This window comes from Anolis carolinensis, chromosome 3 (assembly GCF_035594765.1).
Source record: "Anolis carolinensis isolate JA03-04 chromosome 3, rAnoCar3.1.pri, whole genome shotgun sequence".
Classification (NCBI taxonomy): Eukaryota; Metazoa; Chordata; class Lepidosauria; order Squamata; family Dactyloidae; genus Anolis; species Anolis carolinensis.
In genome coordinates, this window is record NC_085843.1 from 119,213,512 (window position 1) to 119,237,078 (window position 23,567).

The 23,567-nt window shown below is 40.1% G+C and overlaps 1 protein-coding gene across 15 annotated transcripts in view; it reads right to left on the reverse strand.

Annotated features, from left to right (window-relative positions):
* Positions 1-310: 310 nt before the first annotated feature.
* The window catches only part of mcf2l (MCF.2 cell line derived transforming sequence like), a 149,648-nt gene continuing 126,391 nt past the window's right edge, over positions 311-23,567 (reverse strand). For 9 of the 15 annotated variants that reach the window (XM_008107009.3, XM_008107010.3, XM_062977286.1 and 6 more), the window contains 14 exons: positions 23,119-23,211; positions 22,931-23,023; positions 21,429-21,554; positions 20,401-20,622; positions 19,677-19,769; positions 12,144-12,222; positions 11,726-11,792; positions 10,529-10,638; positions 9,461-9,520; positions 9,072-9,149; positions 3,958-4,076; positions 3,417-3,529; positions 2,823-2,926; positions 311-2,710 (listed from right to left, as the gene is read on the reverse strand). In XM_008107009.3, the coding sequence (XP_008105216.1) occupies positions 2,616-2,710; positions 2,823-2,926; positions 3,417-3,529; positions 3,958-4,076; positions 9,072-9,149; positions 9,461-9,520; positions 10,529-10,638; positions 11,726-11,792; positions 12,144-12,222; positions 19,677-19,769; positions 20,401-20,622; positions 21,429-21,554; positions 22,931-23,023; positions 23,119-23,211 (1,452 nt within the window). In that variant the 3' untranslated portion in view covers positions 311-2,615. The remainder of the gene's footprint in view (positions 2,711-2,822; positions 2,927-3,416; positions 3,530-3,957; positions 4,077-9,071; positions 9,150-9,460; positions 9,521-10,528; positions 10,639-11,725; positions 11,793-12,143; positions 12,223-19,676; positions 19,770-20,400; positions 20,623-21,428; positions 21,555-22,930; positions 23,024-23,118; positions 23,212-23,567) is intronic. The other 6 variants (XM_062977287.1, XM_008107018.3, XM_003218747.4 and 3 more) reach the window with 3 other exon arrangements.

The following is a 23,567-nucleotide window of genomic DNA, read 5'->3' on the forward strand; positions in this document are numbered from 1 at the left end:
AGATGTGTTGCAAAATTCTCTAAAAGCTATGCAATGTAGTAGACATTTTAGATAACATTTCTTAAGTTTCCCAGTCAGCACATCAGCAGCCGTGCCTTCTCTTGGGCTCCTGTAGTTCAAAAAGGGACTATTTCAAGCATGGCAAATTCATATATGCATCTCCATCACCTGATTTTGTATACAAAATCCTAAAGCTACTATACTTTCATTCCACTTTACACATGACATCAATGGAGGTAGTTCTTGCAACAAAATCAGCTCAGAGGCAGGGGATGAATATCGCGATACAGAGAGTACCCAGTAAGAAGTGTTGAAATTTATTCGGAATTTATTATAAACATCAAAGACATTGGTTCTGAAGAAGTAATTTACAACAGCAGTAGAAAAGTCAAAACTGTGGGCTGTATTAAAGTGCAATGATTCATGTATAACCATGTGAGAAATGCAAGAAGATGGAATCAGAGACAAAGTGAAAACAAACAAGATGTGATAGGAGGGACTTTCTCCAAAGCTTCATGTCCCCAAAGTAGCTCCTTCACATAAACCTGAGAAGCAATAAACCACTTATTAATTCTACAATTTTTACAAAAAGAGATTCACTGCTTCTCAGCTACACAAGATGGCACCCATAGCAGCAGAGGGGTGGGATGTTGGTAGAGAGAATGATGACTCCTATTATATGCATCAGAATGGTATTCCTCTATATATATTTTGGAGTATAGGTATTTTTTTAACATTCGTATTTACAAAATAAGTTACTGAGACTATTGCTATTTTAATACCATGACCAGAACAGACAGTGCCTCAGGTGGCAAAGTCATGTTTGTATAGGATGATTTGACGAGGTGCATTTTTACATGGAAATCTGTATAAAATAAAATCTTAAGACAGCATTCACAGTGCTGCTTTTGGATGAAACCAGGGTTCATACAGAGGCATCTTTAGCAGCCTGAAGAGTATAAATATAGACATATATAATAGGTATTTTACATTAGTACATACAAGACACATATAAACATATACAAGACACATATAAACATATACAGGTAGACATAAATGGTTGTACTGACCAAAGTCAGACACGGCTTGATTGTAACTGTGAGCCTGAGTATATTTCTAGCATTCAGAACAATATTACGAAACATTCTTCATACATCAGGAAACAAAATCCAAGTTATTTTTATCTTGCTGGATTTTATCCATTCAGTTTTAATAAGTGCCGACAGTCAAAACATTCCTTCCTTATGACCCTTCATTATATAACACATGAATGAGGTACAAATTATATGAGCTATTAGTTATTTTAGAAATATGTAAGACTTTAATATGATCAATATACAAAATTACATATAGCTTGCATTTGGAAATACAGATTTTGTAAACCATATCTTAGATCCCATTTACGTTGCCATATCATGCAGTTTCCAAATCCAGATTAACTGCATTGAACTGGATTATATGAGTCCCATTGCCACATGATGCAATTCAATGCAGTGGATCTGGATTCTGAAGCTGAATTATATGGCAATGGAGACGGGGCCTTAAGATGAAGCTGTTCATACAACATGTCTCTCATTCACATACAGGAAATAGAAAGCTTATTGTTTTTATTTTCTTTTTTATTCTGTAATAGTTGAACAATATCTTTGCTGGAACAGAGTTCTTAATTTCACAATAAATTGTAACTAATTGGGAAATTTCAGTCTCAATAGAATTACAAATGCTTCAGTTCTTGTCTAATTGTAAGTGCTAAGGGCAACTGCATGATATTATAGAATGAGAGCATAAGATACATAAAACACGTTTCAATGTTTTTACTCCACATTTTTTAAAAAAATTAAAAAACAGGTTTACCAAATTCTTAGCATTCCGTAAATAGTCGTCCTTGTTAGAGGATTTGGCTCTGTGGTAAAAAATACATCTAAATAGCTATTGTCACATACTGTAAAAAAGGTTTCTATTGTAGTGGAAATGTCCCTTTCTTTCATGACATAGCCTTTAGGTGTATAAAGCACGGTGGTTAAGTATAGAGCAAAGTCAGGAAAGACTAAATAGGTCAAAATGGATCCCCTTGATGTTAGAAAATGTGGTGGGCCCTCCAAGAACCCTTGCAGTTTTCATAATCTCTCACCAAAGACTTTGCTGGATAGATCTGATGGGAGTTGAAGTCCAAACATGTGGAGGGCCACGTAATTCCTATACTGCTATAAAGACTGTCCTGTACATTACACATTGACCTCAAATATTTTCATTTACAGTAATCTGTAACAATCAAGTTCCTTACATTCTATATTAACTTCATAATTCTTGTTTGAACTGTACACATTTACAGCGATTAACACAACTTGATTTCTTCATAACATTCTTCCAATAATGGCAAGGCCCACTTTGAGAAACGTCTGACATGCAACTTCCAGAAGACTTCTTTACCCCCAGCATGCTCTCCATGCTTTCCACATTCTTAATTAATGCCTTTAAGAAGTTCTTGTGAACTTGAGGGTTGGTGGAGACAAAATGAGAGACACACGGCATGGTGTGTCTCTATTTTTATCTTGCATCCAGTTTTTGTATTGGAAATTTGAAAGCTTCATAGGAGTCTTGACACAGCTTTTCAGTCAACCTTTAATGTCTGAAACACTGATGCTACTAACGTTGCAGCTTTCACTGTAACTTGAAGATGAACTCAAAGTACTTGAACCAGCTGCTGACTCTGGGTGGAAAGCACACACATTTACAGAGAATTTTGAGTACATTTAAATAAGTTTTGAGCCACATGAACTCTTTGACAAGTTAAATGAAAGCATTTATAACAAAAGTCTCACCTGAGCTAGTCAGAGAAAGAGCCGACTTTGAGTTGCCAAGCAATGCTAACAGACAGTTGATAGGCATCCATCCTTCCCTGCTTGTGCTCAAATTCCTTATGTACCTAGGAAGCATATCGTTCATTATTATCAAATTGTGTAAACAATTAGAATTTTTAACAGTATGTCTCATGGGAGAAAAATATGCCCTCACCCTTAAAAAGAAGAAGAGATTTGAAAATATTGCACATTTTAAATCTTAGTTCTATTTCCACATTTCTCAGAATTTCTTCCATGACTTCCCCAACGGATTTGAGGAAATCATGTGGACCACCAGACATTGTTGGCCAACAGCATCTGGTGGCCTATACAATTTCCTCAAATCCATTGGAGAAGCTACCACAGCCAATGATGAGGAATGGTGGGAGTTATAGTCCTACAGATGTTGCCACTCCCATATTTTTCACAAGATATGCTGGCTAAGGTTGATGGGAGTCACAGTCCAACAATCGATAGAAGTCCACACATTCCTTAATCCCACCATCTGGACCATTACACATGCACTGAGTCAAATGGTTTTAATGATTCCCTGTCTTTAGGTACAGTTCCTCATACCAAAGCCCATCTTCTCCTTCGTGGATCAGTTGAACTAAGTCTCCACTTTTCAGGACCAAGTCTTCGGAGCCTCCCTTGTCATAATTAGCCATAGCAGTATATTTACCAGGAGTCTAAAAGGAGAGATGACAATGGAATTTAATAAGAAAGTGCTGCCGGTAGGTCTCGACATCCAAAAATCCATTTGTTTTTGATAAAACATAACTTAGAAAAATTCCTGATCATATGTATAACAAGAAGCATTTATTTTGTAATTTATTCATGATTTATATCCCAGCTTTCTCCCAATATGAGACCCACGCTGGCTCAAACTGCAGAGCAAAAATGAATACAGCTTTCAACAATAGCAAATATGAATTAACAAAATGATTAAACAAGCACACTAATTTAAAACTGCAATTAAATAGCATTGGGAATACAAGCAAAATACTATTCTGCAACTATCAGAAGCTCCACATTCTGTATGAACAGTCAATCACTGGAAATATGTTTATTCATTTCATTTTCCCCTCCCCAATAAACAAAAAATGTATTCAGTTACCAGCTTCTTCTCTACTTTTCCTTCATCCTCAGCATCTGAGGAATTGAATGGATCCTCTGCACTAGACCAACCATCATTTTCTTCAGAAGCATCAACAGACTGAGATGTTTTAGACCATCCTTTAAAAAAAAAAACAATAAATAGATGTTCTTAAAACTTGGAAAGCAAGCCCTAAAAGTATTATTGGGACAGTATCTATAAGAGCTTTGTGAGAATTCAGGCATGCTTATAAGTTAGTAGTATTATTAATCATAATTGTTGACATTGAAATGGGGCAACTTCTAAATAAAGTTTAAGGTCCATTTAGAACAACTTTGGAAGGACATACTAGAAAAGGTATCAGAACCAACTCTATTGCAGTTATCTGAAGGCTTTGCACTTTGACTTACATTTTTGGTGAATGTAATTGTTATAATTACCATTACCACCATGATAACTGCTACCTATCTGGCCAACTGACGAATTAGAATCCAGCCAGTGACCAAGACTCTGCCCAAGATGTCCCTAATGTAGTGTTTCTCAAATTCTGCTCCCCTAGATGTTTTGGATTTCAACTCCCACAATTCCTAACAGCCGGGAAGATGGCTGAGATTTCTGGGAGTTAAAGTCCAAAAAAAAAACCTGGAGGAGCACAGTTTGAGAAACACTGCCTGAATGTATTGCATGTTGCGTGTTTCACCTCAACCACCATTCTTTTTCTAACTTCTAACAAAGTAAACCTGTTTCTTATGCCTCCTCGACATTGCTACATCAGAAACAAATGAGAAAAAGGAGAGGCAGTTGTGGAGTACAGTAACCCCCATATCCATGGATTCAATATTCACATATTAACATACCCATATCCCCCAAGCATACCCTTCTTGGAGTGTTAGTGGCCCTCTCTAGTCCTTCAATGTTATACGCTATAGTATGCGTTTGGAACAAGTACTGTTGAAATATACAGTTTCCATGTTTCAGGGTATTCATAGGTGGTCTTGGAACATATCTCCCACAGAAATGGGGGATTGCATTGTAATTTAATAATATAAACAATTATGTGTTTTCAGGTAGTGTTTTTAACACATGTACCTTTTACAATGTGAGAATTTGGAACCACATTCATTCCCATGAGCAGGACTTATGTAATGTTTGCATATCACAACAAAGGAACAGGTAAGTTTTTACTCTTGTAGTTTATGTTCTACTCATTACTGTGTCCTAATTTGGATATGTGCTTTTCTACAGTAAGCCATAATATACATATATGTATGTCTTTCTCTGTGTGTATCTATCTATCTATCTCCACCCACTCACCCTGATTATTAGATTTAAAAGCTTGATAATTTTGAACTTAAATCATATTCCTATCCCTTTTTTCTGCCTCCCAATGGGCTGTGATGTGTGTATGTGCAGGAAATCACAACAGATACTTTTAGAATCATACATCACAATGAAATACAGCAATGGATGATACAACGTAAAACATGCATACGTTGGGAATGGTAGTTATATTTTTACTCAAAGTAACACAAGGAAGCTGGTGTACTTATTTGTAAGTCTGTAGCAGAAGCCTATTTAAATAAAATTCACACAACAGATATTCACATTTGCACTCTTTTTTCTCTTTTTCTCTACCAATTGTTCTGTTACATTTTAGCATGACCAAGAAACTAAATATATAGCAATGAAATGTAAATTAAGGGAAGGTTTTATCATTAATAGCTACCACTGATTTTGACCAGACAAAAGAAATAGTTTACTCTTGGCAAAAAGATTAGAAGGTGTCTTTTCTCAGAAAAGATCAGGTTATTAGAGCACATTAAGACCATATACACCTGTGGGGGGTTCACTGAATATACAGTTGGTTTCTCCCATATTAACATAGGGTACGTTGCTACCATTAATTCCCATGGGGAAACACAAGACACACCAACGGTATAGTTATAATGAAGGAAAAGACTGCTATCTTCTGACATTGCAATGCTAACTTCCTGGAATGCAGGGTTGTCATAGATCAGAAAACTACTTGAAGGCACACATCTTCAAGAAGACGCAGGAACGCTGGTCATACTTCACACTGAATTTGTCTCCCTATGTAACCTTCTTCACAAGCTGTGAAGTTTGGAGAATGAGGCAAACAAATGAAAACTCTAATGGATTTGAACTGGGAGCTGTGTAATTGGTTCAACAAACAATACAGCCAATGTGATTGGTCCAAAAATTAATTGGTCCAACATCAATAACAAATGAAAGTAATGACGTTACTTGTAGTTATAAAACTGGATTGGATACTTGTTGTGGGCAATTTGTTGACCTACAGATGCTGTTGAACTGCAACTCCTACCTTCTTCACCACAAGAGGGTTTGTGTTAGTTGTAATCTAACTGACTGGAAGGCCACAAACCTGCCTAACTCTGCTAATCCATAATTAAAATGGATGATTCTTCTCTAGGATTTCAGAAGTTGATTTTTAAGCAGTTCTGAAAGACTTTTGGTGTTGCCCATTAGCTGTGAAGCTACCAGATGCAAAAAGAAAAATACTGCAAGCTGTCAAGTAGCCAAAAGTCACAGCACAGCACACCATGCACAAGCCGCTCCTGTGGCCCAGGAGAGATACATTACCTTGCCTGCGCTGAGCTGCTAGTAAAAGATAAGCAGTGCTGACCCACTTGGCCCTGTTCCATGTTAACCCAAAACTTGCATCTGCGAAAGAACTGAATAATAGTAAGTATTCCTAGGGCATTACACTGGAGCTGTGGTGTTACCTTAATATCAAAGCTAGGTTTAGCTTGACTATAAAAATGAAAAAAGGCAAAGGAATATGACTTCATCTGTGTGCCAAATAGATGGATTTTTTAATGCTTTCTTTTCCCTTGAGAAATAGTTTTGGCCACCACATCCTGGATTAAATGCCAATCTCATCTCAACTCTCTGATTCTAATTTCTCATCTTCTTTATTAGCATATGAGAGCTTAGAAAAGTTAGTTTTAAAAACTACAACTTCCAGAACACCCCCACCACTACCAATATGGAATCTAAAAAGCCACTTTTCCAAGTTTTGGTTAGCTGTCTGAATGACAACGAGGGTCCATATTTATACACATTTCTTGCTAATTATGTTGCTTTCCACCAGCTATAGAATAATTTCCACATCTGAAACATAATTTCCCCCCTCCCTCCTCAAAGCCTCTAATATGTCTCACCCCTGCCCAAGTCAATCTTGGTTTTTTTTGGAGGGGCCCGGGGGTGTGTGTGTTACCATGTTTTAATAGCTGGTTATTGCTTTTGAAGCAAAAACACAAACACAAGTTCTCCTGAAATGAAAGACTGTGGAAAGACAAACCACATTCAACTACTGTTTAGGCAGTAAACCATAATCATTCAAGAGTGGTGTCAGGAAGGTTACATAGACTCAAAAGGTTTCTTAGTAATAGAGGGAGATTTATTAGCTAGAATTCCCGTTTTTTGTAGGTCGCTATAACACTTTGATGCCACTTTAATTATCACTTCTCTGTCCTATGGAATCCCAACATTTGCACTTTTGTGGGGGATTTAGATGTTTCTGCTAGAGAGCTCCTGTGTTGTAGTTGAGAAGAGTATACTAAAGAAACCTAAGTACCCACCAATAGGTCACACAGAACCATGTCAATTGAAATGGTATCATATTGCTATAATTATGCAGTATTGGATGGATACACTCTGAGTCCTCTGGAATGACCTCTGGGAGCCACAGGAGAACAAAACTATTTCTTGGACTTAATATTATCAAGTGCTTAATGTTGGCTCTGCTTTGGTTATCCATTGGAAAGCACTTATACTTGTAATATTACTGCATGATGTTATGGCATTGTTTACTGCTCCCTATCCAATGTATGGCCAAATACTATATTATGGAAAGGAATAGATATTACTGTATTATGAAAAGGGATTAAGAATTAGGGACCAAAAGAAAATTCTTTTATTTGTTATTTGGTTGTAAAAGTGAGAAACCTTATCAGAAAAAATAATAAAGCTGGGAAATCTCAATATAGGTTTTTGACATTTTCTGAGCCTCCTGAAGTATTCTATAGGATTTTTTTGCACAGTGAATTTCCTTGTTTGTGTATAATCCATATTTTCTGTGCTTAAAATGCATTTACAGTGTAGGAAACCCATTTTCTTTGTAGAAAAACATTTTTTAAACAACCCACATATGCTTGTAAAGAATACCCCAACAGAATACATCAGGATAGCACGTCAATACAAGGAGAGTAATATGCAAAAATATTAGTTTTCCTTTGGTGCTGAAAGAAATTATTATAATCATTTGGCTTTTATGTGAGAGGGAAATAGTTGAGGATATACATCAATGGTAAGATCCCCACTATTGAGTGTGGTTGATCAGAGTCTAAGATAAGGATGGATAGACAGATGGAAATGAAGAGTGAACCTTTATGAATAGTAAACAATGAAGCCAGTGACACTCAGTGACTATTGACACATGAGAGAAAGTTGGATTAAGCCATTTTGATAATACTTTCCCACAGGTTCTGCCTAGAATATTTAGATTTACTCTTGTGTTGGTAGCACCCATTCTAGTTCCTAGAAATTCCTGTAAATGGCATGGAAAGCTGTCCTGAATCAAAGTTGCTATCTGTTTTCATTGACTAAATACAGAGGCTATTTCCCAATAGTTCTATGTATAAGAGAGAGAAAAAGAAAACTAGGCAAAGGGAAAATTGTTTCCTGGACATTATAGTTCATGATGGATTTTCTGGCACTTAGGCATTGATTCCACATAATGGGAAATGGAAAAATAGTGGTTCCTCCATATCCACGGGTTCTGCACCCACAGATTCAACTAACCATAACCCACAAATATTTGGGGGGAAAACAGCCAAAGGAAACTTTGATTTTGCCATGTGCCAAGCGCTATGCTGATGTGTAGTCATATCCTGTTATAGTTTCCTGCTATTTCACAGATCCATTTTTACTACACTACTGTATATAATGGGACCCAAGTATCCACACATTTTGGCATCCATAGAAAGTCTTAAAATCCCAGTGGATACAGAGTGCCTATTGTAGTTCAAAGCAAGAGACTGGCATATATTATATTGGGATCCCATAATATAAACAAGAAAGGATTGGTCTACCTCTCAGACCCAAAGGAGTTGGATCACTCTTTACTTCATGTCGTTTAATATTTTTGTCTGGACTGATAGGAGGAAGAGCTGCAGTAGATTGAATACACACAAAAAAGACACAGAGAGAAACAAGTTGAAGAACCAGACAAAGAAGAATAGACCGGTTGCATGCAAATTACCTTTGAGTTTATACTGGGAAACAGAAATTATTTTTATTCCTAAAGGAGAAGCAAATCCCAAAGTTGGGTAATCAAGAAATAAAGATAAAATGTAAAATGGCTTATGTATTTTAAAACTAAGTACTTATAAGAAAAAAGTTACAATTAATATATATTTTGATACTTATTGTGCTCACATATGTATGTTTATTGTAATAAGGATAAATCCTTTATCTGTACCTGGTCCTGAAAGAAGGATCATTGGTAAAGTCTGGCTTTTTGTGGTAGGAGATGCTGTTTCTGTAGAGGCAAGCAAGGAATATTAGTGCTCACCTTAAACAAACTTTTAAATGGTTAGCTAGCTACATTCATTGGCAGCCTCTCCAGAAACAACTCAAAGGTAACGTCCAGGTTTCAGAGCAGCAGAGTTTCAAAAGGCCTTCACATAGTATGATGCAAAGAAAGGAGACAAGAGCTCCTGATTTCAGGGCAAAACCAAGCCCATCAAAAGACATCATTCTTAGGATGTCTGTGAAGTAGTACTTTTGTTTTCTAACAAGTTCACCTTTTTCAGATTAGTTTACCTTTATATCTCTCTCAGACCTTTCCTTTCACAATCACTCCTGACTCTTCACAATGGACAATGCCAATTACTGTGAGACAAATCTAGCTTCCTAAAATGTACTTTTAAGTGCATTTCCCAACTTTTAAGATTAAGCAATATTTTTCCAATAGAAAGTATTTTTTTTAAAAAAGGAGCTGAGCCATCTGAGGTAGGAATAGTTACCTGACACCTTCTATAAAATAGAGTGTGGGAAAACGAAAGAGAGAAAACTGCAGAAGAAGTGGGGGAAAAGAAGATACAAAAACTTAAGATAAACTAGAGGCGGTGCTAGAAAAGCAGTTTTCTAAAAATAAGAATGACTGATATTTGATCAAATTGGCAGTCTCATGTAGACATTTATTATAATTAAATATTTTCCACCTGAAAATGCGTTAATGATCTCTGTGGAAACTAGTTAATAAAGGAAAACAAGTTCCAGTAACTCTGGTTTTGTGGCTTTTGCAAAAATTTAGGTGAATATGTTATTTTGAAGATGTGCTAACCAGGTTTTAACAACACCAGGTGATGCTGGCTGATATATCTACTAATATGGAAACCTTCCATTTCCTTAGAACTGTCATTTTTACTGATTACTAATGAAATAAGATGTTATGACTTCAATCCTTTTATGCTTCGAGTTTAATTCCTCCCACTTCACAGCTAAGTGATGCCCAAGGATAATCAGGATGCACTGCAAATTTTACCTTTGCCTTTTTCAGGATACTTGGATGTGACTGTGGTGATACAACCATCTGGAAAGTCAGAATTTCTCTCTTCCTGTTTTCTGATGTTCCTTCCGTCATTTTGAGAAGGGCTGCTCATGGAAGAAATTAACACTACATTCTCTGGTGCAAGCTGAATCTCACAGTACAACTACAACCATGTGATAACAAGGGAAGCCACTGTTTTAAAATACATGAGAAAAGACATTCTATACACAACAGGCAGACACTCTGTGCTGCAATATTATATTTGCCTGGATTCACTTATGTTTGTATATATTTTCCGACCAAAACTGGAAATAATAATAATAATAATAATAATAATAATAATAATAATAATAATAATAAAATTATTTTTATACCCTGCCACCATCTCCCCAGAAGGACTCAGGGCGGCTTACAGTTGCATTAGACACAGGGTCACAGATTTTATTTATTTTACTGATCTTCTGACTGTTGTTTTACCATGATTTTATTGCTGCATATATATTTTAACTGTTCAAATGTGTATGTTTTTATGCTTTAAGCTGCCTTGAGTCTGCAAGCGGAGAAAGGCCGGCTAGAAATTCCCTGAATAAATAAATAAAAGTAAGGCACAATACATAAAGGTCCCTAAGACCAGAAGCAAATGTGTGAAGCAATCATCCTTTCAAAAATACAAAGGAATCCAGAAAGGTAAGTTAGGATATACAGTTTATTGTTCCAAGCATGTCATGGCCTTGTGGAAAAGCAATGTTTCTAATAACAGATATGCATAAACATTGTGATACTATTTTTTATCATGTCCGAATCTAATTGAGAATATACTGCAAGTCACTTCTGGTGTGAGAGAATCAGACATCTACAGAGACGTTGCCCTGGGGACACTTGGATGTGTTACCACCTTGTGGGAGGCTTCTCTCATGTCCACGCATGAGAAGCTGGGGCTGATAGATGGGAGCTCACCCTGTCCTGCGGATTTGAACTGCCAGCCTTCAGGTCAGGAGTCCTACTGGCACAAGGGTTTAACCCATTGCGCCACCCCAATGTAAAAGAACCTGAAGTAGACAAATGAATTTAAACCCTCAAATTATATCTGCAAATTGAACAGAGGAGTTCAAAGCAGAACACACTTAAATGAAAAGATCATTAGTTATTTATTGTCTTATAAATTAAGTTGTAAAATAGATAGGAACTCACCTTGTGTTAGATGATGACGGTAATGGTAAACTGTGTGTATGCTCTAGAATCCTGTGCTGGCTAGCTTCTGTAAGAAATAGAGTATCTTATAACTGTACAACTTCCTTGTTGATAAGGTCAAGTTCATTACATTTCTAACTACATTATAATAAGCTGAGAATAGAGAGTTTTCATCAGTGTTTGGGTAGAACTAGACAGGCTACAACTGGAGACATATATGAGCAACACCTACTCAATGTCAACTTTTGCTTTCATCTCTGTCATTAATTGCAATTTCCTTAGTCTGTCTTGCAAAAGTCAACAAGTGTTTGTGTTTTTATAGAAAAAATAGAGACAGTAATCACACTGAAGGGTAATTTGCTGCTGCTATCATCATCATCATCATCATCATCATCATCATCATCATCGGGAGACTTACGCCGAAATGCCTGCAGTTGGCTGGTCAATACTTTTCTGATTGCATTTACCCAAGTGGCTTTGACTTCGGGGGTTGGAGCCTGTGTCAAAAAGGAAAAGTTAACAAGTTAGCTGCTTGTCACTGATTAAACCACCAAAAGGGAAAGAGACAAAACCAACATCCTGAGGGCTTGGAAATGAGAACTTGTTTTCACTGATATGAAAAAAGAACTGGATCTTGTTATTGTCATTTTTATTGGAAAGAGCAGATGTGCATGGAGATTAATAAGCCTTGTTTTAGTAGCAGTAGTACTGTAGTTGTTGATGATGATAATGAGGATGACCATTACTACTACTGCATAGTTTTCTATGAAGAAAAATGCTTAAGACCAATTCATATTTTTCATATTAGAAACAGGGATACAGTGTGTGATGTAATGTTAAAAAATCTAAATTCAATGGCAAGTTCCAGAGATAACAGACCCATTAAAATTGGTATTACTTTGTGCTGACTTGCCAAGTTCAATTATATGGCTCTGCTAGGTGGGAATTAGTTGTAGAATTACAGTCTTCCTAAAAATTGCATATGTTTTGTACTTTGCCAGGAATAGCTGCTCAAACTTGACACAGTCAAGGATATGTGTACTTCCTGCTTGGTGTATGAACTCTCATGGCAACTGCTATCAGCGTTCCACTACGATTTGACTAGGCGCTGTTATGATTGAGCCTCATGGCTCTGTTACTGACAGACGTGGGCGTAAGACTCCTCGAGAGTCAGATACTCTCGAGGAGCGAGAGAGAAAAAGACTGCGAGACATATTTGCAGCACCATCTGACGAGGAGTCTTTCGAAGGGTTTACGGAGAGAATGGAGGAGGGGCTGGTTAGCTCAGAGGAGGATGAGATGGATTGGACTCGGGTAAGGGAGGAAGTGGGTGCCACTGGCCATGATGGGACAGAAGATGAATGGGGACCTTCAGGATTAGACCCATGGTTTAGCTGGAGGGATGGGACGGGATCCACAGCTGGAGATGCTGTTGGGCGTAGTCAGAGGTGTTCCAGCTCTGACGAGGAAAGTGATGAGGAAACGCCCGGGTTAAGGAGGACAGCTGACAGTGATGAAGATTTGTAACTGGCATAAAATGGGGCTTGAGAGCAATTGCAAATTGCGTTGGGCAAGGTAATCTGGGCAAACGCTTGGGATCCGTGTGTGTGTGGGACGCTTCCCTGAAGACTTGTGTGCTTTCCTGTGCTGTGACGTAAGTTGATTGGAATCCAGGGTCAGACGGCGGGAGGGATTGTGTGGGCATTTGTTTGTGCAAACCTGTGCTTACTCTTATTAGCTTGACCTTCCGTCGTCTTCTTGACGGACGCCATCTCCTGCTTTGAGAACTCGGACTGAACTGACCACGGCTTGTCTTCCCCCCTTCTTGGACTTGGAAAAACTACAAACGTCTGCTTCTGGCTTTGATCTACGGAACGGAACTGGTCTACTCAACTGCTACAATCCTTGGCTGATTTACTCGTGTTGGAGATCCTGTCTGCTGTGTGTGTGGGGGAGCGACGCAAGTTACTCTAAGCACAGTGTTGGCAGCAGAGAGGAATCTGCTGCCAATTAGTTGCATTCTTTGTATCTTTTGTTCCCTGGCTTTCGTTTCGTTTATACCCAGGCTGAAGCAAGCAGTTTGTTTTTACCCGGATTAAACTCCGGTTTAATCCGGTTTATCTTTTGAACATTTACTTTTGCCCCTTTTTGCTCCTAAAGGCAAAAACTGCCTGGCCCTTGTGTTTTACGGGCATTTTTGAGTTCTGTAATCTAATAAACTCTGTTACTTTGAATCTTGTGGCGTTCTGTCCTTGACAGATTGCCCAACGCCCATAAAAAGTTTATTGCAGCAATAAACCCGTCAGGAAGACGATGGATGAGTTAAGGGCCAAAGTAGACCAATTGCAAACGGCTTTTACCGTTAGCCAAACAGCTCAGGCTGTGAAAGGACATGTTTTGACTCCTGAACGCTTTGACGGAACCAGGTGCAAGTTGCCAACCTTTTTGGCACAAGTGGAGCTTTATTTTTCTCAGCTCAGTGCTCATGCTTTTCCTACAGACACTAGCAAGGTGGCCTTTATTTTGAGTTTGTTGACCGGTCCCGCAGGACAATGGGCCACTAATTTAATTTTGGGAAATGACCCAGTCAAGGACAATTTGAATAATTTCAAAAAGTTGTTAACTGATACTTTTGGGGATCCTCTCCGCACGGAGAACGCTGGGTGGGCTCTGTATCGGTTGAAACAGGGAAAGGGGACTGTTTTGGATTACTTAAATAAGTTTAACCTGTATCGCCACCAGCTGGATTGGGGGGAAAATGCATTCATGCTTTTATTTACTGCCGGGTTAAGTGATATGCTCCAGGATGAATTAGCACGCTTGGAGCCGGCTGAAAGCTGGGACGCCTTAGTAGCTAAGGTGCTGCGTTTAGACGCAAGGTTCGAGGCTCGTAAACACTCAAAAGCAATGTGTGCGCCACCCATGCATGTAACCAGGGCACCTGTGGTGATGGGGGAAGAGCCCATGGAGCTTGGGGTCTTTAAAAAGCTGTCTACAGAGGAAAAGAGCCGTAGGAGGCAGCTGGGCTTGTGTTTGTACTGTGGGAATGCTGGGCATTTTGCCAAAAATTGTAATGTGAAACCTTCCCAGTTTTCGGGAAAAGGCCAGCCCTAGTGCGACGTGAGTCCAACGCACTAGGGCTCCTCAAGCAGTCAACTGAGGGGAGGAAGCATGTTTTCGTACCCATTACATTATCTGTTGGGGGAAGGGAACTTGTTTCTACTTTGGCACTGCTGGACTCAGGGGCTACGGTCTCCTATGTAGATATTGAGTTTGCTAAGAAGCATGGCATTCCTAGAGTGCGCAAGGCATGTGACGTATGGGTGGAAGGAGCAGATGGGAGACTGCTGGAGACTGGGGTGGTTAACCATGAAACCTCAGCAGTAACGTGGGAGGTGCAGGGAGTAACGGGAACGTTTGTGTGGGATATTACGAGCTTGCCTAGATATGATGTGATCCTGGGGATGGATTGGCTAGCTGTAGTAAACCCACAAGTAGATTGGGCAACACGTAAAGTGATCTTAAAGAGGCAGGACTGTTGCACTCTAAATGTTACTCATTCTGATATGGAGGGAGTGCCTGCTGAGTATGGGGAGTTCTCTGATGTATTTTGTAAAAGAGAAGCGGACAAATTACCACCGCACAGGCCATATGATTGCGCCATCAAGTTGGCAGAAGGTGCGAAACTGCCAGCAGGGAGGCTGTATGCCTTGACTGTACCGGAAAGGCAAGCTTTGCGGGAGTTTCTAGATGAAAATTTAGCCAAGGGGTTTATTCGCCCATCTAGTTCTCCAACTGCGGCACCAGTATTTTTTGTAGCCAAAAAGACTGGGGAACTTAGGCTGGTCTGTGACTATCGGATCCTAAACAAATACACCATTCGGGATAGGTACCCGCTCCCTTTAATCTCGGAACTGTTATCAAGGGTGCAAGGGGCTAAGGTCTTTACCAAGCTTGACCTGCGGGGGGCCTATAACTTAATCCGTATACGGGAAGGGGATGAATGGAAGACGGCATTTAACACGTGTTTCGGATGCCACGAGTTCCGAGTCATGCCTTTTGGGCTTTGTAATGCTCCTGCGGTATTCCAGAGGTTCATGAACGATGTGTTCAGGGACCTAATTGACCAATTTTTAGTGATTTATTTGGATGATATCTTGATTTTTTCTAAGGACGAGAAAGAACATCGTCAACATGTCAAGCAGGTTCTGCACCGACTGCGGGCTAATGGGCTTTTCGCCAAGGCTTCCAAGTGCGTCTTTCATGTGCCTGAAGTGGAGTTCCTAGGTCATGTAGTGTCAGGTAGGGAACTTAAAATGGACCCACATAAGGTTGACGCCGTCAACTCATGGCAGGAGCTGAAGACTAAGAAGGATGTACAAAGGTTCTTGGGTTTCGCTAATTACTACCGGGAGTTTATTCCGAATTTTGCAAAGCTCACGGTACCTTTGACGCAGCTTCTGCGCAAGAAACAGCCATTTGTGTGGGGGCGGGAAGCTCACGAGGCGTTTCTACAACTAAAGTCTAGTTTTCAATCGGACAACATACTAACCCATCCTGATGTTGACAGACCGTTCGTGGTAGAAGCGGACGCTTCTAGCTACGCGTTGGGGGCTGTATTGTCTCAGAAGGATTCCTCAGGGACCTTGCGTCCCTGTGGATTTTACTCGCGGCAACTAACACCCTTCGAGCAGAACTATACCATATGGGAGAAGGAGTTGTTGGCGATTAAGGTGGCGTTTGAGGTGTGGCGGCACTGGCTTGAAGGGGCACGGCACCAGATCGTGGTCAGATCTGATCACAAGAACTTAGAGCACTTGCAAACAGCAAAGAAGTTAAACCAGCGTCAAATCCGCTGGGCTTTGTTTTTCTCCAGGTTTAACTTCAAGGTGCAGTTCGTGGAGGGGAAGGCAAACTTGCGGGCCGATGCTTTATCCCGCAAGCCGGAATTTAAGACCAATGAGCAGGTAGTATGTCAGACCATCTTGCCTACTGCCTCTCTGTGTGTTGTAGATAATGAGCTTGGGTTACATGACCAGATCCTTGAGGCTCAGAAGGATGATGTGTGGACTCAGGAGCAACTGATGCTGCTCTCTGCAGGTAACCGTACCATACTGCCGCATCTCCAGGATCAAGACGGGGTATTGGTGCGTAGGGGGCAGGTTTACGTACCAGTGGGGACCCTCAGGTTGGAGGTGATTAGAGCCCACCATGACGAACCCATGGCTGGGCACTTTGGCAGGTTCAAGACCGTACAGCTTATCACCAGGAGCTACTGGTGGCCAAAGATGCGGCAAGACATTCTGCGCTTTTGTGACAGCTGCGCCGTTTGTCAGCAGAGTAAGACGCCTGTTGGGCGCCCTAGAGGGTTGTTATCGTCTTTACCTGTTCCGGAGAGGCCATGGCAAATCATTTCCATGGATTTTATTTCAGATTTGCCTAAGTCTGGGGGTTATACTTGTATTTGGGTGGTGGTGGATTTATTTAGTAAACTGGCTCATTTTATTCCTTGTTCAACCATTCCGGCGGCCCCTACGTTGGCCTTACTATTTACAAAGCACATCTATCGTTTGCACGGAGCACCCGAGGTGATTATTTCAGATAGGGCTCCGCAATTTGTGTCACGCTTTTGGAAACACTTCCATGAGTGTTTGGGGACTAAGTTAAACGTGTCTTCAGCTTTCCATCCGCAAACGGATGGACAGTCGGAACGGGTTAATGGGCTCTTAGAGCAGTATCTGCGTTGTTTTTGTTTAGATCAACCCACGGCTTGGGTAAAGTGGTTACCGGTGGCGGAATTTGCTTACAACAATGCGGTGCACACGTCTAGTCAGCATACGCCATTTGAGCTAACTTATGGTTTTCACCCACGGGGAGGTGTGGCGCCGTCGACCAATGTGGTCTCTTCGGACCCTGTGTACCGCTCTTCGGAAATGGCTGCATTGCATGATGTTGCCCGTCGCTTACTGTTGGAAGCTAAGGCAACGCAGAAGACTCAGGCTGACCGCCACAGGCAGGCAGGGGAGGAGTTGGAAGAAGGGGATTTGGTGTGGTTATCTTCCAAACATATTAAACAGGCTGGGGGAAAGTTTGCGCCTCGGTATTTGGGTCCCTTTCCTATCGTTAAAAAGATTTCTTCTGTTGCGTTTCGTTTGCGTTTACCGTCTAGTTTAAAGGTCCATCCAGTCTTTCATCGTTCGCTGTTGAAACTTGATACCTCTAGTCGTCGTGGTGCTATAGCGGAAGGTATCACTGCCACTTCTCCGCCATCGGGGGAGGAGGCCTTTGTGAGAGGGGATAGTGTTATGATTGAGCCTCATGGCTCTGTTACTGACAGACGTGGGCGTAAGACTCCTCGAGAGTCAGATACTCTCGAGGAGCGAGAGAGAAAAAGACTGCGAGACATATTTGCAGCACCATCTGACGAGGAGTCTTTCGAAGGGTTTACGGAGAGAATGGAGGAGGGGCTGGTTAGCTCAGAGGAGGATGAGATGGATTGGACTCGGGTAAGGGAGGAAGTGGGTGCCACTGGCCATGATGGGACAGAAGATGAATGGGGACCTTCAGGATTAGACCCATGGTTTAGCTGGAGGGATGGGACGGGATCCACAGCTGGAGATGCTGTTGGGCGTAGTCAGAGGTGTTCCAGCTCTGACGAGGAAAGTGATGAGGAAACGCCCGGGTTAAGGAGGACAGCTGACAGTGATGAAGATTTGTAACTGGCATAAAATGGGGCTTGAGAGCAATTGCAAATTGCGTTGGGCAAGGTAATCTGGGCAAACGCTTGGGATCCGTGTGTGTGTGGGACGCTTCCCTGAAGACTTGTGTGCTTTCCTGTGCTGTGACGTAAGTTGATTGGAATCCAGGGTCAGACGGCGGGAGGGATTGTGTGGGCATTTGTTTGTGCAAACCTGTGCTTACTCTTATTAGCTTGACCTTCCGTCGTCTTCTTGACGGACGCCATCTCCTGCTTTGAGAACTCGGACTGAACTGACCACGGCTTGTCTTCCCCCCTTCTTGGACTTGGAAAAACTACAAACGTCTGCTTCTGGCTTTGATCTACGGAACGGAACTGGTCTACTCAACTGCTACAATCCTTGGCTGATTTACTCGTGTTGGAGATCCTGTCTGCTGTGTGTGTGGGGGAGCGACGCAAGTTACTCTAAGCACAGTGTTGGCAGCAGAGAGGAATCTGCTGCCAATTAGTTGCATTCTTTGTATCTTTTGTTCCCTGGCTTTCGTTTCGTTTATACCCAGGCTGAAGCAAGCAGTTTGTTTTTACCCGGATTAAACTCCGGTTTAATCCGGTTTATCTTTTGAACATTTACTTTTGCCCCTTTTTGCTCCTAAAGGCAAAAACTGCCTGGCCCTTGTGTTTTACGGGCATTTTTGAGTTCTGTAATCTAATAAACTCTGTTACTTTGAATCTTGTGGCGTTCTGTCCTTGACAGGCGCTGTACAAAGATGCAATGCAGGTTCCCCTTCCTTTCCAAAAGATAACTTTTTGTGTTGAAGAATTAGAGAATTTATGTACTTTAGCTTCTTTTAGGTGCCTGTATTTAAATCATTTACAGATGCCTGATTTGTATTTATAGCCGGAAAAGGGGTTCCTTCCTTCTATTGCAGTTTGATAGCAGAATTTTCTAATTAGTGGTGTGTTGGGGTGGGGTGTTTAAATATTGTCTGCTAAACTGTTCCAGTTGTGTAGTTTAGGAGAGTGGGCTAGAGCTCCCCAGCAAAGCCTCCTCTACTTTACCTATGCATAGCAGGACAGATCTGCTCTGAAACATGTAGAAATAGAGAGAACATCTCACACAAAGAAAAGTCTGTCACCTTTCTGTCAAACCAGAAGTTATCTTCCCACTTTTCAGTCATCATGGAGAAGGGACAGAGGTCAGGAATAATATAATTTCTAATTCCTAAAGAGCCCATTTAAAAGAAAAATGCTTACTTGTATTATGTAAACTTCTTCCCTTGCATTATACCAGATTTCAAATTTTTTAGCATCACCTTTGATGTTCTCTGTTATTCCAACAGCAGTCATCTAAAAAACAACAGATGCATAAATTGATATTTAGGATGTCATAATAGTATGTGGACATCTCAAAGCAAACATCAGTTTTAAGTTCTCTAACTGCTTTCTCTACATAGGCATACCATATTTAATCAAATCTAGTGCGCCATCAAATCTAACGCGCACCTCAATTTTCAAGACCCCAAAACAAAAAAATTGGCCAAAAAGATGTTGTTGCTGTGCGCTTAGAATTCCTTCTTTAAAAATAAAGCAATGGAGAATAACACCATAGAATCAGCATTCATTTTGTTGTTGTGTGCTTCTAATTTATGATCCTAAGGTGAACCTATTGTGGGGATTTTGTGACAGAATTCCTTAAGAAGAGGTTTGTCCTTGCGTCCTTTGAAGTTCCAGAGAATGTAAAGGAATGGCAAACTTCTGAACAAATCATGCCAAGAAAATGCCATGATAGCTTCATTTTGGGTCACTAAAAGTCAGGAGGAAGTTTAAGTCACACAAAAATAACTTTAAAGACTCTTAAAAATATTTTACATCATATGTATTTCTTTTTTATCTTGCCTTTCTCCCCATAGGGATTCAAAGTGGGCTAACAATAACATGATACAACACAACAGAATCAGAACATTTCAAAATGTCTTACATTTAGAGAATGCTTATAACTGTATGAAGGTGCCTTTTCATATCCTTCTCCATTTTCCTCTCTCTTTTTACAGAACAATATTGCCTTCTCATGGAGGAAGAGATGCCTCTGCATAGGTTTGAACCGTGCTAGGTCCTTCACCTTTGAATGACCCTTTTTATGATCAGTCCATACATTAAAGGATCCTTGCATTAGAAGTTTGCCCAGTTCATTCATGTTTCCCTTTAAAAAATATACAAGAAATATTTGTGATCAGTTGAGAACATACAGGTGTCTTCTTTGTCTCTTCTTCAATCTTGCATGGAAAGGGGGGGGGGGGGGGAAAGCCCAGCATAAAGCAAATATCAAAGATTAATCTTATGCTCCCCTCTTACAAAGGCAGTGAAATTTTGGCTCTAGGGTCCTGCCTCCAAGGCTTAGATGGACACAGGACGATTTCCAGGTCTCACAATTGAACCTTTAGTTTCTGAGTTCTAGTCTTCTTTGGAGTTTTCAGTGGGAAAAGTTAAATTTTTTAAAGAGTGGTTTTTAGAGAGTGGTTTGAGGGAAATATATTTTATAGGCTTGTGCACACCAATTCCTGCCTTCCATTTTAAAGCTCAAACCATCAACATCTCAACATTTTTAAATGTGTGAGCGAGGCAAGCCAATATATTTTGGGAGCACATGTTTTCAGAACCTAGAGGAAAGAGGGAAATATACCTAATATTCAGTTATCAAGGTAAGGAAAACCAGGAATAAAGACAGCATATCCAATCATTTAATTTATGCATACATAAACTTGGCACCATCATATTCTACTAAACATAAAAAGAAAAAAAGCTATCCCTAAGAAGAAATAAACTGTCACCTGAAAAGCAGTTCTCCTTGCATTAAAAAAAGTTTGGAGTAAGATAGTTTCATAAATATAATCACCACATTAGAATAATAGATAATTGGGAAAAACAATTACAGAAATCAATTTTACTATTGCTCAAAATTTTCTTTCTGTTGTTACATAACAATATTTTTAACATTTTGCTACTTACATCATAGCCAGTGATTGCAATCTGATGCATGGAATCATTCACTGCTTTAAGAATTCCCAATATTGATGTTAATGCCTCTTGGAGATCTTCAGCACCTTCACGGTTTTTACTGTATTTTAACATTTCCTATAGAAAAAGTACAGACACCACTACATGAATTTTAAAGGGGAATTCTGGTCTCAAAACAAGATAACCCATGAAGTGAATTATACAAAGGGTAACATGGCAAAAAAATGATTACAACAGAATACAGAGAGAAGCAGAATGAGGATACCTTGGTTCATCTATCTTTTCATTTCTGATATGGCCTTGGAAAAGACATGTGCAAACAAAAAGAGTCCTATCTATGGAAAGCTTTTGATCTAGTTGGGGAATTATATTTGTCCCACTCCCTACATCTCCAATACCAGAAGGCTTCCCAATCTTCCAAACTCCAGAGGGTGAAAGCATCAACAGACATTACTTCTCACCCACCATCTCAGATTTCATAAGAATGACTATCCAAGAGTACCTTTCAGAGCGCTCTACTTCAAAATTTTGTTATTACGTGATGGGGTCCAGCCCTTGGGAGTGGATTTCCCTACTTCTTTCCAAACTATCAGTGGGTCATACAAAAGAGTAAGGACTCCTACTGGAGGGCAGGGTAGATTTACAAGCAAAATCTTTGTTATTGCTATTGTGTACCTTCAAATTGTTTCTTATTTATGACAAATCTAAAATGAGTCTATCATGGTATTTTCCATGGAAGATTTGTTTAGAGGGGGTTTGTCATGGCCTTAATCTGAGAGTGCGACTATGAGGAGCGGCTTAAAGAGCTGGGCATGTTTAGCCTGCAGAAGAGAAGGCTGAGAGGAGACATGATAGCAATGTACAAATATGTGAAGGGAAGTCATAGGGAAGAGGGAGCAAGCTTGTTTTCTGCTGCCCTGCAGACTAGGACACGGAACAATGGCTTCAAACTACAGGAAAGGAGATTCCACCTGAACATCAGGAAGAACTTCCTCACTGTGAGAGCTGTTCGACAGTGGAACTCTCTCCCCGGGGCTGTGGTGGAGGCTCCTTCCTTGGAGGCTTTTAAGCAGAGGCTGGATGGCCATCTGTCGGGGGTGCTTTGAATGCGATTTCCTGCTTCTTAGCAGGGGGTTGGACTAGATGGCCCATGTGGTCTCTTCCAACTCTACTATTCTATGATTCTATGATTCTATGACTTACTCAATGTCACCCAGCAAACTTCCAAAGCCAAGTAGGGATGTGAGCCCTGGTCTCCTGGAATCCCAGACCAACATTTAAACCACTACATTCCATTTGTTGGTGTATGCCTTCATGTAATTTCTGACTTATGGTGCCCATAGGGCCATCCTATCATAGGATTTTCTAAGGCCGAGAGTATGTGACCTCCATGGTCACCCAGTGGGTTTTCATGGCGATCGAGCTACTCTTATTAGGTGACTGTTTTAAGTCACATCTAGAAAACCTAAGGCAATCTGTCTAGGATTTCTTACCTTTAGCAACAACTGATATTTGGTTATTCTTTGAACAGGTTTCAGTAAATAGGAATCCAAACTCAATTTGTGATCTAGTTTTCTTTGACACTCCTATTAAAATATAAATGAATATAAATGTGAAACATTTGTTTTATCAGATGTTTTGATTGATTTTTGTATATGTTTTTAATAAAATAAAAGGATACCTGGAAGAACACAGAGTCTGAGAACTGCCTCCACAGACTTTCAGATCGAGGTTTATTTTGACAATATTTTTCATAAATCTGAAAGTCTTCCATCTGAATGAGAGAGGAAAGACACTGTAAATCCCAAGAATCTGAGCTGTTGCTTAGATTATAAACAGGTACACCTGTAATAAGAATCTTACAGACGAATTATTAAGATATTCAACTTAATGTCAACAAGCATTGAGACTATCTTAATTCATCTAATATCTTAAAAGTCATTTTCATAGCTATTCTCACAGTGTTTTGGACTGTAGCTCCCTTTATCCCTTACCATAAACCACAATGGTTGAGGCTTCTAGCAATTATGGGCCCAAACACATGCATTATGATATTGGCTCACAATTGATTATGTATGCTTTTCCTGCTATGTTTCAAGTGTAGGCAATCTCTAAAAATTTGTATTATAA